This window comes from Dama dama, chromosome 12, assembly GCF_033118175.1.
Source record: "Dama dama isolate Ldn47 chromosome 12, ASM3311817v1, whole genome shotgun sequence".
NCBI classification, from domain to species: domain Eukaryota; kingdom Metazoa; phylum Chordata; class Mammalia; order Artiodactyla; family Cervidae; genus Dama; species Dama dama.
In genome coordinates, this window is record NC_083692.1 from 78,579,237 (window position 1) to 78,594,639 (window position 15,403).

Below are 15,403 nucleotides of genomic sequence, written 5' to 3' on the forward strand. Positions count from 1 at the left end.
GTTGGTGGGAATGCAAACTAGTACAGTCACAATGGAGAATAGTGTGGAGATTTCTTTAAAAACTGGAAATAGAACTGCCATATGACCCAGCAATCCCACTCCTGGGCATACACACTGAGGAAACCAGATCTGAAAGAGACACATGTACCCCAATGTTCATCGCAGCACTGTTTATAAAAGCGAGGACATGGAAGCAACCTAGGTGTCCATATGCAGACAAATGGATAAGAAAGCTATGGTACATATACACAATGGAATATTACTCAGCCATTAAAAAGAATACATTTGAATCAGTTCTAATGAGATGGGTAAAACTGGAGTCCATTATACAGAGTAAAGTAAGCCAGAAAGACAAAGACCATTACAGTATACTAACACATATATATGGGATTTAGAAAGATGGTAATTATAACCCTATATGCAAGACAGAAAAAGAGACACAGATGTATAAAACAGACTTTTGGACTCTATGGGAGAAGATGAGGATGGGATGATCTGAGAGAATAGCATCAAAACATGTATATTATCAAGTGAGAAACAGATCACCAGTCCAGGTTGGATGCATGAGACAAGTGCTCAGGGCTGGTGCACTGGGATGATCCAGAGGGATGGGATGGGGAAGGAGGTGGGAGGGAGGTTCAGGATGGGAAACACATGTAAATCCATGGCTGATTCATGTCAATATATGGCAAAAACCACTACAATATTTTAAAGTAATTAGCCGCCAGCTAATGAAAATAAATGGAAAAAAAAAAAAAAGACTGACAAATCTCTCCTGCTGCATAGGATGTGTACCTAAATATATATCGCTGTGTTTATACTTTGGGAACTGCTTTGATTTGTGAGTCAGAGATGAAGGAACAGATACTTGTATTCAATCTTGCCAAGTACAATGAGAGGTGCTGTAGCATTTTCCAAATATCAGCATATCCCTTCAGTCACCTTTTCACTCATTTGCTCCTCTTCACAGACTTTTTTTTTTTTTTTCCATTTATTTTTATTCGTTGGAGGCTAATTACTTTACAATATTGTAGTGGTTTTTGCCACACATTGACATGAATCAGCCATGGATTTACATGGGTTCCCCATCCCGATCCCCCCTCCTGCCTCCCTCTCCATCCCATCCCTCTGGGTCTTCCCAGTGCACCAGCCCTGAGCACCCATCTCATGCATCCAACCTGGGCTGGTGATCTGTTTCACCCTTGATAGTATACTTGTTTCAATGCTGTTCTCTCTGAACATCCTACCCTTGCCTTCTCCCACAGTCTCTCACTTTCTGTTTCCTTATTTCACTTTTCATGAAACATATCTTTCGTCCCTTTAGTTTATTGAAGTAGTCTCAGTAATTAGCACAGTACCCAACAAATAGTATGTGTTCAACAAATATTTATTGAGTAAAGAAGTATTTATGACTGATGTTACTAGTAATTGCCAGGGATGCAATAAAATATTGAAAGGGTGAGTTAGATCTTTTTAACAATAGAAGAGAGTCAACATCACACGGATTTCACAATGAAGACGGATATATTTGAAGATACTTATTCATTCATAAACTCATTAATCCTATTCTTCTATTCCCCTTTCTTTTCCTTCCACCCTCCCTCTCTCTTTTCCTTCTTTCCTCTCTTTCCTCTTCTTTCCTATAATTATTAGTAAAACAGGGACCCAAGTACTTTGTTAAGATCTTCTTGTGAAACTTTAGTTTATTCCAACACAAAATTCTTTCTTCCATCAAAATTCCCAGTACTTTGTGTTTCTCATAAAGTGGTTGACACCAGATATTTTGAAAGATTAAAATTGCACTTAACTCATTCCCCCAATGAGGCAGGGAATTCTCCTAATTTTAGAAAAATGGATACAAAAAATAGTTATTTGGATATCAACTGGTATTGTCATTCACGCCATCTTCTATAACTATAAGCCAACAAAGGTGTTAAAAGTCCATATGGTGTTTTCAGCAAACCCATGGCCATTGGAAACACAGTGCTTGCCAACCCAAAAGTGGTGAACAGATTTTAAAAAGCCTTTTCTTATTCCTGTTTTTTCATCTTCGTTCAGAAATAATACTTACCAATAAAAAAAAAGAAAAAAAAAAAAAAAAACATGTGCTATTCTTATACCAAACCTGTCCTGCTTTAAAACATTCTACTGAACTTATCTTTAGAAATTACAGAATTAATGTGTACTGTTAAATAGAACTGTCATTAGTTCTATCACTAATTCTGCCAGTAGAGATTCACCATGAGCAGATGATCTCACAAGAAAAATAACAGGAGTTAGGAACTTGAAGCTTCATTAGCTCACTGTATCTTTTAACTGTTTTTCCCTACAACTAATACATTAATAAATTGAATCAGGAAAAGATTGTTATCAGTGCACCCTGAGGATTCTAATGTTTTACAAATTCTACCTGTTTGCACATCTGAGGGACTGAATCTAAAGTAAGACGAATATCTAATTCATTTGTTACACCAGAATTGCATAAAACAGGCAACATACTAAGTGATTTTCAAATTAACTAATAACAAGTGTACACACAATACAGCACTTGGAAAAGAAAGCATCCTGGGCACAAATAGGACGAGAAATCTTCTGAAAATAATTCATTTTAGTAATTAGAATGAAAGTTTAGAAAACTACATCATCCAAGTAATAAATATGTGATAACTATAAAATGTTAAAAAAAGTTCTAAAAACAGAAGAAAAATTGAAATAAAGCAGAATGATATAAGCAGATGGAGAGGGTGACAAAGTAAAATTTTGTGATAAAATTAATCCTGAAAATGTATTACACTAAAAATTGGAAAACATTTGCCTTTATGTGCCAAGGATAAAGGATTTTCATTGCAATAAGGGACTTTCTATCACTTTTCCTATGGAAAGGTGTATTATGGCCTTCAGATCATATATAAATAGCAGTCAAAGTGCAGATCTGAATGTAAGAATAATGTATGAAGTTAATGGAAAAAATATAAAACTTGTGTTAGGTACACATTTCTTAAACAGGACACAAACATGGCTAAGCATCAAAACTAGTCTATATTCATATATACATTCATTTTTTGTGTCACTTTTCTGTATAGCAGAGATGGGCACAACATTGTAAACCAACTACCCTTCATTTAAAAACTGATATATATTAAAATTGGCATTAAAAATATTCAAGAGTTAAAAGGATAGTTAGAAAATCTATTAAAGGGTAACTAGTGAATATATTTACAGTATTATTATGTTATCAAAGTTAATATTATTAATTATAAAATATTATATTATCAAATATTAGCTATAAAATACATTATCATACTATCAAAGGGCTCATTTTGATTTCAAAATATCTCCTTCAAATCAACAAGAAAACAAACAAATTGATAGAAAAGACAAAAGTCTGAAGTAGGCATTTGACAATAGAAGATATTCAAATGGTCAATAAACATGTCATTCCCACAAGATGCATAAGCTGACATAGCTAATTTATACTGGTAGAAATCAGAATACTGTTATAAATGGGTCAGTATCATAAAGGGAACTCTGAAGGGCTGGTAATGCTCTGTTTCTTAATCTGAGTGTTGGTTATAAAGTTGTTGGTTATGTGAAAATTTACCTTGCTGTACCCTTATATTACATTTTCTTATATGAATATAAACCTCCAATAAAAACTAAAATGATACATGATAATCTCTTATTAATTATTAGTTATAAGGTGACAATAAACTAAAACTAAATTTCAGGTGTTTTCATTCTAGTTTTCCTTTTCTGCTACTGAAGTATTTAGGTAAGAACACATTTGTGAAACAAGCATGACTTCTGACCATGTGTAAGCATTGACTTTCTATTCATAGACCATAGATGAGAAATGTGTCATTTGTCTTTTTCATCTATCCGAGGTAGTATCAGGACTTCCCTGCTGGTTCAGCGGTAAAGAATCCGCCTGCAGTGCAGGAACCGCAGGAGTCTCTGGTCGACCCCTGGGTCAGGAAGATCCCCTGGAGGAGGGCATAACAACACACTCCAGTATTCTTGCCTGGAGAATCCCACGGACAGAGGAACCTGGAGGGCTACAGTACATAGGGTCAGAAAGAGTCAGACATGACTGAAGTGACTTCACACACATGCAACACATGCAGTATCAAGGTACCAACACGCTGACATTTGGCATTATTAGGAAAAGCAGAAAACTCTAGTGAATAGGAAAGGGTGATAAATCGCTCAGGATGCTTACATCTTATTGATTACAACAAAGTTCACACTGATCCCAAGCTATGAAAGTCCGGGGAAGGTACGCATTTTTCTCTAGGAACATTGTTAACAAACAGAATATTGGGATTCTGGTAAGGATGAAGAAGTAAATCTACTTGTAGACAATGAACAGTACCTGTCATATCCTTAAATATTAAAGGGCTCCTGAAACACTGTGGCATGCTATGCAGTCAGTGAGATTTATTAACCAACATCTTTATCGCTAACACTATCCCAGAATCTGGTGCTTGGTTCCGGTTTGCTGTAACAACAGAAAAGGAAGTTCGTCTTGTCTTTGGACTTCAAAGTCTGGTGAAATGGAAGAGAGAGAGGAACATTTATAAAGGAGCTGTGGAATGATTATCTTTACACTCCCTTTTAGTTAAGGAAGCAATAGCCTCTGTGAAAGTTCCTTCCACATGGCCTTAACTAAAAACTGACCAGTATAATATATTTCTCTCTCTTGTGGTTGCTCCTTAGTCTCTCTCATCTAAAACATTTTGAATTTAGAGATGGGAACAGCATTCTCTTCAGAATCACATCCGTGCAAAAATAGACTCTTGTCTTTGCTCTAAATCTCAAACAGAGCCCTCAATCATTGACAGTCCAGGAAAGAGAGATCTCCATTCTGAACTGTACTTATGAGAAGAGTGCATTTGACAACTTCCCACGGACTTCCCTGGTGGCTCAGACAGTAGAGCGTCTGCCTACAATGTGGGAGACCCGGGTTTGATCCCTGGGTCGGGAAGATCCCCTGGAGAAGGAAATGGCAACCCACTCCAATATTCTTGCCTGGAGAATCCCATGGACAGAGGAGCCTGGTGGGCTATATTCCATGAGGTCACAAAGAGTTGGATATGACTGAGCAAGTAAGGAATATTAAAGAAATGGTATCAGCAACACTCTGGTAAAGGCCCTGCAATCTTGATAACCATATGTTTGGTTGTGAATAAAAAGGAAGACTCACAGTTCCCCTCAATAAGAGTGTCAAACAGCTTTCACTGCACATCACAACTTCCCAGCCTGGGGACTCAGCCGCATACTTCTGAGCAGAAAGTGCACGGTGCTCCCCAGGCACCTGCAGCCTGTACCCAAACATGCAGCTGAGGTTCCAGACACACCCTGACGTGTAGATGAAATATACTCACAGACACACACACATATATCAGTTTGTGCATAAAAGTTTTAATATATTTAAGCAAATTGAAATTATATAGAATTTATTCTTTGATCAAAAGTGGAATTGACTTAGAAAATCAATAGCAAAATGACATCTTGAGAAATGCCCAATATTTCAAATTGAGGCATTAAAATTTAGGTTTTAATTTAACCCATAGGTTAAAGAAATAATACTTGGCTATTAGAAAATATTGTGAAAGAAAACATAGTGAGAACATATACATATAAATGTTATGAGATGCAGCTAATATAGGAGGAATTTCTCTTTTAAATACCTATACTACAAAAGAAAAAGGCTGCAAAACAATTATCTAAGCTTTCAACAAAAAAGATAGCAAAAGAAGAACAAATTACAACTAATATAAACTGAAATAAGAAAATAATAAAATTGTCTGATTGGTAAAACAGGAATAGAATAATAGAAATAAACATGAGATACAAAGTTAATTTTGCTAAAATGATTATATTCCTAAAAAATTATATTCCTAGATAGAATTATCATGGTGAAAAAAGAGAAAACACAAATTAGAAATATAAAGAATGAAAAAGTAAAGAATAGATGCTGCAGTGTTAAAAGGATAGAGTACCTCTGCTGTCCACCTGAAACTATCACAATATTGCTAATTGGCCATACTCCAATACAAGATAAAAATTCAACAAAAATGGATAAAAAGAGATAATAAAAAATCATTAACAGGATAATGCTACTGATTCATCCCAAGTGGGGATGTGAGAAAGTGGGCAAATCTAATTTTTTGGCAAAGGTGCAATGACTATTCAATGGAGAAATGATAGTCTTATGAGCAAATGATTTAGGGACAATTGGATATTCCTAGGCAAATAACTGAATCTTGGCCTAAATCTCACACCTTATACAAAAATTTGAGGAAAGTCACAAAATGGACCACATAGCCAAGTGTAAAATCCAAAACTATAAAACTTTGAAAAGAAAACAATCTTCAGTACCAAGTGTTGGACAAAATGGTTTTTGTCATGACATCAAAGCACAATCCACAAAAAATAAAATATTCATCAAAAGTAAAAATGCTTGCTCTGTGAAAGATACTATTAAGAGAATGAAAAAGACAAACGACAGAATGGCAGGAAATATTTTCACGACGTGTTTTCATTAAAGGATGGTGTTCAGAAAACAATGACTGTATAAACTCAGCAGGAAGAAAACAAGTAGTTCAATTGGAAAATGGTTCACCCAGACATTTCATCAAAGAGCCATGTGTTAGGGAAATAAGCATGTAAACATATCTTCAACATCATTAACCATCAGGGAAATGCAAATTAAAACCACAATGAAATACCATTCCACATATTTCTTAATGGCTAAAATGAAAAATAATGATGACACCAAGTTCTGGCAATGATGTAGAGAAATTGGATCACTCATACATTGCTGGTGGGTAAATGGAACAATCATTCTGGAAGACAGCTTAGCAGTTCCACATAAACTTAAATATTCACTCACCCTACAATTCAGCAGTCACACTCCTTTATGGGCATTTATAATGGAATAATGAAAAACTTATGCTCACACAAAATTTGTACTTGAATATTCATGGAAACTATATATGCGATGGCCAAAAACTGGAACCCAGCCAAATGTTCTTCATTGTATGAATAGATAAATATGCTGTGGTACACCCATTCAGTATAATATTATTTATAGATCTATCTCAACTTGCTATAAGGTTAAGTGTAAATAAACCATTTTAAGTTGAAAATGTTGTAAGTGGAAAATGCATATAATATACTTAACCTACTGTGCATCAGAGTTCTGCTTGGCCTAATCTTAAAGGTGTTGCACTGAAAGTGATACATGAGACAAGTACTTGGGCCTGGTGCACTGGGAAGACCCAGAGGGATCGGGTAGAGAGGGAGGTGGGAGGGGGGATCGGGATGGGGAATACATGTAACTCCATGGCTGATTCATGTCAATGTATGACAAAACTCACTACAATATTGTAAAGTAATTAGCCTCCAACTAATAAAAATAAATGAAAAAAAAAGAAAACAAACAGAATGGTTGTATGGGTGCTGCTGCTGCTGCTGCTGAGTTGCTTCAGTCGTGTCCGACTCTGCGACCGTATGGGTACAGAATAGTTGTGTGTATCAGTTGTTTACCCTCATGATCCCAGGATTGACTGAGAGCTCAGCTTGCTGTTGCTGCCCAGCATCACTAGAGAATGTCATACAGCACGTTGCTAGCATGGGAAAAGATAAAAATTAAAAATACAAAGCATGGTTTCTAGTGAGTGCATATTAGGTTTCTCACTACTGTAACGTGAAAAATCCTAAGTTGATTCATCACAAGTTGGGGACAGTCTGTAGTGATTAAAACAAACTTACTATTGATTCATGCAACAGCCTAGATGGATCTCAATGCTGAGTGAAAAAAAGTATCTCAGAAGACTACATGATACATGCTTACACACCATATTATTACAATTGCATGCATAATGTATGAATTTACTTAAGCAGCATTCTCAAAAGGACAAAATATAGAGATGAAAAGATCAGTAGTTGCTAGGAGTTGCAGGGGTGGAGACAGTGTGAAAGTGATTTTCTCTAGAGAAATGGAACAATTCTGCATCATGATTTTAGTGGTGGTACAAAAATGTATACCCGTGATAAAATTTCAGAGCTATGCATAATAAAGAGTGCATATAAAGCTGATATATCAGATTATCATCTGTATTTTAGTAATACTTTATCAATATCAATTTTCTGGTATATATATAATATCAATAGTTATATATGCTACATATAAAATACCATGCTGCTGCCCAGTTGCCGTGGACATTCGTGATCTCTTCTACTTAAATACAAGTAGGTTTGGTCATGCAAACCAGGGCATCAGCTGCCTAACAGCACTCAGAGGTGAAATGGGACAGAGGAGAATATGTCTCAACTAAACGTGCACTCTCCTTCATGCATCAGTCACTAACAACACCGCTCAAGCAACTTAAAAGCAAGGAGTTGGCACTGCTTTAGAGACCTTGTCTGTACTTCCTTTCTACTATTTGTTTGCCTTTGGTTCTTTTATATTAATACATACATTAAAATGGTAAAACCAAATGGAAAATTGACAGACAGCTACATTCAACTGAACAGGTAACAGTTTACAAAATTTCAGTAATCACCTTCTATGCTATAGACATATACTGTGTGCTTGCAGTCTGTAGATACCAAGTTTTGTTGGAGCGCATTATAGTATTATGGCACAGAAAGAACTGACATGCTTATCTTAACTTTACTTAACAAAAAGAAAAAAATAACAAGCAACTAGCTAGTAAGACTGAACACTTTGGGCCAGTGGGACAGAAAAAATAACATGAGGAAAATTCTAAGACACATGATCTAAGAAGTACAATTCTACTTGTGGAAGGAATGGGACTGGATTTCCTGATCCTCCTTAAAGTCTGATAAATAAGATTAAATATCAAGTTTCAAAAGAATAATTATTTTATTCTGGTTATAAATTCATACAAACATAAAAAACAGAATAAACTTTGAAAGTTAGAAGGACTGATGTTTAATCATTTGATGTCGAAATGATTTTATGTATTGAAAAAACCAAATAGAGCCCTAAAACCTATAAAAAATATATGTTAAAAATTTTGAAAAGACTGCCTTTCACCAAAAGTCTGTGAGTTTTTCAATAGAGTATTTAAATTTTGGATGGAGAAATGTAAGTATAGGCTAAATGAATGACTAGTAAATAAGTAGATTATAAGAAGGGTTCATTGATTATATTAAATCTTATTTTAGTCTGCTCATTTTGTTACAAACAGCATTATTTTGTTCTTTTTCATGGCTGAGGAATTTTATTGTGGGGTTTCCCCGGTGGCTCTGCAGTAAAGAATCCACTTGCCAATCAGGATACATGGGTTCGATTCCTGGCTCAGGAAGATCACTGGAAAAGGAAATGGCACCCCACTCCAGTATCTTGCCTGGGAAATCCCATGGAAAGAAGAGCCTAGCAGGTTACAGTCCATGGATCCCAAAGAGTCAGACACCACTTAGTGACTACAGAACAACAACAATATCGTTGTACATAAGTAACACATTCTATTCATTTCTCTGTCAAAGCACATTTCATTTTGCTGTAACACAAACTGTAAATCAACCAAACACCAATACAAATGTAAAAAAAACAAACAAAAAAATCCTGTATTAAATGGGATGGCAAAATTATTCTGTGGAATAATTATAAGTGAAAATCAACTTGTTTGTTCTTTAGTTCCACTCCGTTCAAACCTTTAAAATAATTGCTTTTGCAAAGCCCCCTTTCAGGCTCAGCCTAATTTAAGAAAGAAAAATAGACAAAGAAAGGTTTGTGGTGTGCTAGACTTTTTTTCCCTGTCTGTGCACAGACCATGTTACCCATGAACATGACAACCCCCACTTCCTGTCTGAAGGAGTCACACAGGAACTGGATACTATGTATATGTGCTGCCAGGCACACAGAGACACTAACTCTCAGCTTGAGGCAGAACTCAGCACATTTGTGCAGGGGAATCCATGCCTCATGTTGTCCTCCAGTCTGCCCTGGGTGTTCCTGGCCTTCATCTTCTCTGGTAAGTATTCTAAAAGAGAAGCAAACATCTTATGATTTCAGCTTGGGTTTTTTTAGTCTAATTCCTATACTATTTTATTCACTGCTCCATCTCTGTTTTCTGATTTCCCCCACAGGATCCAGTGTAGCCCAGAGAGTTACTCAAGACCAGCCAGACATTTCCAGTCAAGTTGGGGAGGTAGTCACCCTGAGCTGTCGATATGAGACAAGAGTGAGCAGTTACACCATTTTTTGGTATAAACAACTTCCCAGTGGAGAGATGATTTACCTTATTCGTCAGGGTTCTTCTAGCCAGAATGCAAGGGATGGCCGCTACTCTATAAATTTTCAGAGATCACAAAGATCCATCAGCCTCACCATTTCAGACTTACAGCTAGAAGACTCTGCAAAGTACTTCTGTGCTCTCTGGGAACTCACAGTGGTTGAAGTAATAGGAAAAGCTGAACAAAAACCCCAGAGCTTAATAAGAGAGAGCCCCCCTGCTGCGGGACCCAGGCTGAAATACACACCTGCAGACCCCAGACAAGAAATGGTAGTCCTGCGGTTGCTTCATCTGTGGTCTGGATCAGAAGATTTAATTCTAAATAAAAGCTCCTTCTATGTCATTTGGAAGCAGGTGTCCAGAGTAACTTTCTAATGATACGTTCTCCTCCTGAGTTTTTGACTTTAAATCAGCCACACAGAACATGTGTAAAGTTGTCTAAATTTGAAAACTTGCCCCATAAGAACATAGAATAGCAGTTTTACTGGAAAAGGCTCATATCACAAATCTGGATCTAGAAGCTGAAATTGTCATGAAAATCATCTCCTTAGTGCTTTCCCCTCAGAGTTTGTGTAGGGGCACAATCAGAGGAGAACCACTAGTGATGTAGAGTAAGAGATTAGTAATAAGGATTAGGACACAGGCAATGGCGAGAGCTGGTGGGAGAGTCCATAAAAACCGCTGTATTTGTATTTGGTGTTGAGTTGAATTCACTGTAAGTCAACTAGAATAACATTTGTGAAGGAAAGTTGGATGTGGACAAAAGCATGGACAAACTGTGACATGTATGGAAATATATGAGGACAATGGAACCCACTAAAACTTGTCTTTCTCTAACCTCCTTAGGGCTCACAGTAGTGGGTGAACTTCAGGAGAAGTGGATGTCATTTGCCATCATGCTACATGCATACTTGGTCTCATACAAAGAGAACATGAGTAAGATATCTGGTGGAAGGTCAAGAGGTTTTAAGTCAATAATAAATTGAACTATCAGAGCAGCAGCAACAGTATGTATTGCCATAGTCCCTGGAGCCCAGTACCAACCTGAGGAACAGAGAAACATGCTACTTCATCATAAGTACCTTCCAAAACTTACACAAATCTCTTTCAGGGCCAACCCTAACCCAGAACAATACAGGGAAGCAAATCCTGGGAAATAGATTTTCATATTGTTAAGTTGAGACTGTACATAAGCTACCATAATAGCTTGACTAGTTAACTTCACTCGTTAACTAGGCATTCATCAGTACCTCTTTGAACATCACAGCTTTCTAATAAGGACCACAAGAAAACTACGCTTGCTGTTAATATGATGCAATTATCCTTCATTCAACCAAAACAAGCTGTCTCCTTCAAAGAGAATACCAAGTTTATTTATCTGTTTAAGGTTCTTTCCTCTTCTAGCTAAACACACTCTCCCATTGAATCCTATATCTTAACTACTGAGATACAACGAGATAAAGATTAATTTGTAGTGGCATATTTTATGTTACAACAGGCAGGCAAACAGGAGAGGGAAGTTAAAAATGGTTAATGTATACATAAATACATTCATATAAAATGAAAATAATTTTATAACTACTATTGCTTTTGTTTGTTTTTTTTTTCATAGTAATTGTATTTATCTTACTTTATTTAATGTACTTCCCCCCCCCTCCTCATCCTGAACCCCTCTCCCACCTCCCTCCCCTTCCCATCCCTCTGGGTCATCCCAGTGCACCAGCCCCGAGCACCGTGTATCATGCATTGAACCTGGGCTGGCGATTCGTTAATGACTATTGCTTTTGTTATTGCTGCAAATGACCACATGATTGTAACTAGGATTTATAACTACCTCATCCATTACCCATTCCATAAGCTCTTTATCATAGCAAGAACCTCCACTCACTGTTGTACTTGACTTCCTATAAAGCAAGCTGCTTATTCAGGAGCATTGCTATGTGGAAAGTCATAAAGATGAATAAAAAATTCTGAAAGTCGACCAGGATAGTTTTAGCAGAAGTTTGCAAGACACTGAAGACAAATCCAAGGGTCTATTTTCATGGGAAAAAATCTTGCTAATACTCACAGGAAATTGATTCATTGTATTCTGGGAAATATCATTAACAGTGATAACTGACTATCATCACAAGCAACAGAAGTCACAAAAGGAAAGTATTTCTAAATTTTCTAAAGAAACCAAACAAATAAAACTTGCAAGGGATATTCTTATGAGCATGAATGTATATTTTTAAATTGCCTTTTTTTTTGGTCATTATTGAAAATCACTGCTAAGAGAGTGGAAAGTCAACACCAGCGTGGAAGGCAATATATGAAAAAGACAGTTCTGAAAAAGGAATCAAATGCAGAATATATTAAGAGCTCATAAATCAAAAAGAAGAGAAAACAGTTAATCAGAGTAGCAAAATCTTAGAGATCCAAATCAAAAATATTGTATCCAATAGGTAGTAAACATGCAAGATGCCCTTGATTTTACTCTTTTTAGGAAAACCAAAATCAAACCTCCCCTGTTCCATCTGTGTCCTTCCAACACCCTGAGTGGATCAATGTATCAATGTAGCTAGTTCTATATGGTATCAAAAGGTTAAGGAAAAAATAATGACTGTCTCCAAGAAAATAAGAGATTAAGTAAATGTCCTAGAAGCTTCCATCCCTGAACTGATGTGGCGGAGTGGAGGGTGAGAGGTGGGGGGCGGGAAGCAGATCACAGATCTGGACACTGAAGGAAAAGCAAGTTTTAGTAGAATAAAAAAAGTTGAAATGTACTGAACTTACTATATGTCAGGAACTGTAGAATTCATTTCTGATTCATTATATAAGCTAAATATCAAAACCCTATGAGACAAGTTTTATTGTTCCGATGCTTGTAATCTTTGGGAAATGAGACATAACTTTCCTAACTGAAAAATGTCTCAAACTTTCATTGTCATCCTGAGTGTACCATTTATAGGGCTCCTTGGAGAAGATTTGGGTATGAGAAATCACTTGACACAGAAGAGGATGAATGGATGTTTCAGCGATGGCGACATTATGGTTAACATGGAACCTAAAGAGATCTGTGAAGAGCGGTTCTATCAAGATCTGCAAGACTTTCTAGAATTAACACCAAAAATAGATGCCCTTTTCATCACAGGGGATTAGAATGCAAACTCAGGAAGCAATGCAAACTTAGTTCAGGCAAGTTTGAACTTGGAGTACAAAATGAAGCAGGGCAAAGGCTAATACAGTTTTGCCAAGAAAACACACTGGTCATAGCAAATGCCCTCTTCCAACAACACGAGAGACCACTCTACACTTGAATATCACCAGATGGCTAATACAGAAATAAGATTGGTTATATTCTTTGCAGCCGAAGATGGAGAAACTCTATACAGTCAGCAAAAACAAGATCTGGAGCTGACTGTGGTCAGATCATGGGCTCCTTATTTTAAAATTTAGGTTTAAATTGCAGAAAGGCTGGAAAACCACTAGGCCATTCAGGTACGACCTAAATCAAATCCCTTAATTTAAACAATTTAAACAGTATTCAACATAACATTTTCATTAAATTCAATAAATTCATTGTCTCATTCAGCAAACAGATAATTCTTGAGTGCCTGGTCTGTACCGACCTCTCTTACAAACATTTGAATTATAGGCTTTTGAGTAAATTTTAAATACAGGAATGTTGGATACAAATGAAAACTAAAGAGATCAAGAAGGGAGAATCATACGACTGAAATAAAGCAGTCAAAGATCAATAAAACCTTCTATAGAGTGTTTGGGACCAAGAAAACACAGATGAGCACAGAGGTATGACAAGTAAGATGTGTGTGCTGGGTGGTGAGGCGCTTCAGTCCTGTCTGACCCTGCGAACACATGGTTTATAGCCCAGCAGGCTCCCTTGTCCAAGGGATTCTCAGGCAAGAATACTGAAGTGGGTCGCCATGCCCTTCTCCAGGGGATCTCCCCAATCCAGGGACTGAAACTGTGTCTCTTAAGTCTCCTGCATTGGCAGGTGAGTTCTTTACCACTAGAGTCACCTGAAGTGAAAGTGAAAGTCTCTCAGTCGTGTCTGACTCTTTGTGAACCCACGGACTGTAGTCCATGGAATTCTCCAGCAGAATACTGGAGTGGGTAGCCTATCCCTTCTCCAGTGTATCTTCCCAATGCAGGGATCGAACCAGGGTCTCCTGCATTGCAGGTGGGTTCTTTACCAACTGAACCATCAGGGAGTCACCTCGGAGGCCTATTTCCCTTCAAACCTGAGGAACGTTTCAAACAGTTGCTTGTTGACTTTTGGTCTGGGCTTAGCTCTCCGGTTCTTTTATCCAGTCACAAGAGGGGGCTGCTTCATCTGAAAACTGTTTCTGGGAGAAGGGAAGGGAAATTTGTTTTCCATTGATGTGCCAAAAAAAAAGAAAAATGACATGCTTTCACCTCTTTTAGACAACTTGTGGTTTATTATTCCTTGTTGAATGTGTGTGGTCAAGGATTCAGGGGATCTTAGCCCAACAGCCTAAGCCCTTTCCACGTACCTACCTAAACACTGCTTTCCCATTTCCCTGCTCTGATTATCCCTTCACCTTTCTATTCCTTAAACTCTTTTTCCCCTCCTCCAACTTTCTTTTACCACTCACACTCATCTCCACCCAAACCCCACTTCATTTGCCTTTCTTTCTGTCTATTCCTCTGCCTTAGCATCCTTGCTGAACAACAGCCACAAGCACAGGGAACATGAGGATTATGGACCATTGTTCAAGGAGGATGAGGTGAACACCATATATGTCAGTCAGTTAATATATTAAGAACAGATGCATGGAAAATGTCTACCTAGATGGTGATAGATGCATGATTCCAAGGACATTTACAAGAGCTCCAAGTTCCAGGATGTGTAGCTTTTAGTCTCAATGTTAATCCTTCCATCTCCCAGACCACATCCTACTTTTGAACCTCCCAAAGATTTTCTGAAAGGTGGATGGGAATTTTCTTCATCTTACAACACAGAGCTCACTGCATTTTTCCAGGATTAAATACTGTATTCCACAAGCTTCTTGGAGCATCAGTCAATTTCTTAAACAAATGATAGACCAATGGTTGTGCATAGACACATCATTGTGAGTGGTGTTCCTTTGCCAGAGCCAGACATTAAACTT

The 15,403-nt window shown here is 37.2% G+C and overlaps 1 gene segment (V, D, J or C); it reads left to right on the forward strand.

Moving 5' to 3' along the window:
- The first annotated feature begins 9,892 nt into the window (after positions 1-9,892).
- LOC133067065 (T cell receptor delta variable 1-like) lies at positions 9,893-10,643 on the forward strand. The segment is given in 2 exon segments: positions 9,893-10,007; positions 10,123-10,643. Coding segments are annotated over 2 exon segments (570 nt in total).
- Positions 10,644-15,403: the final 4,760 nt, after the last annotated feature.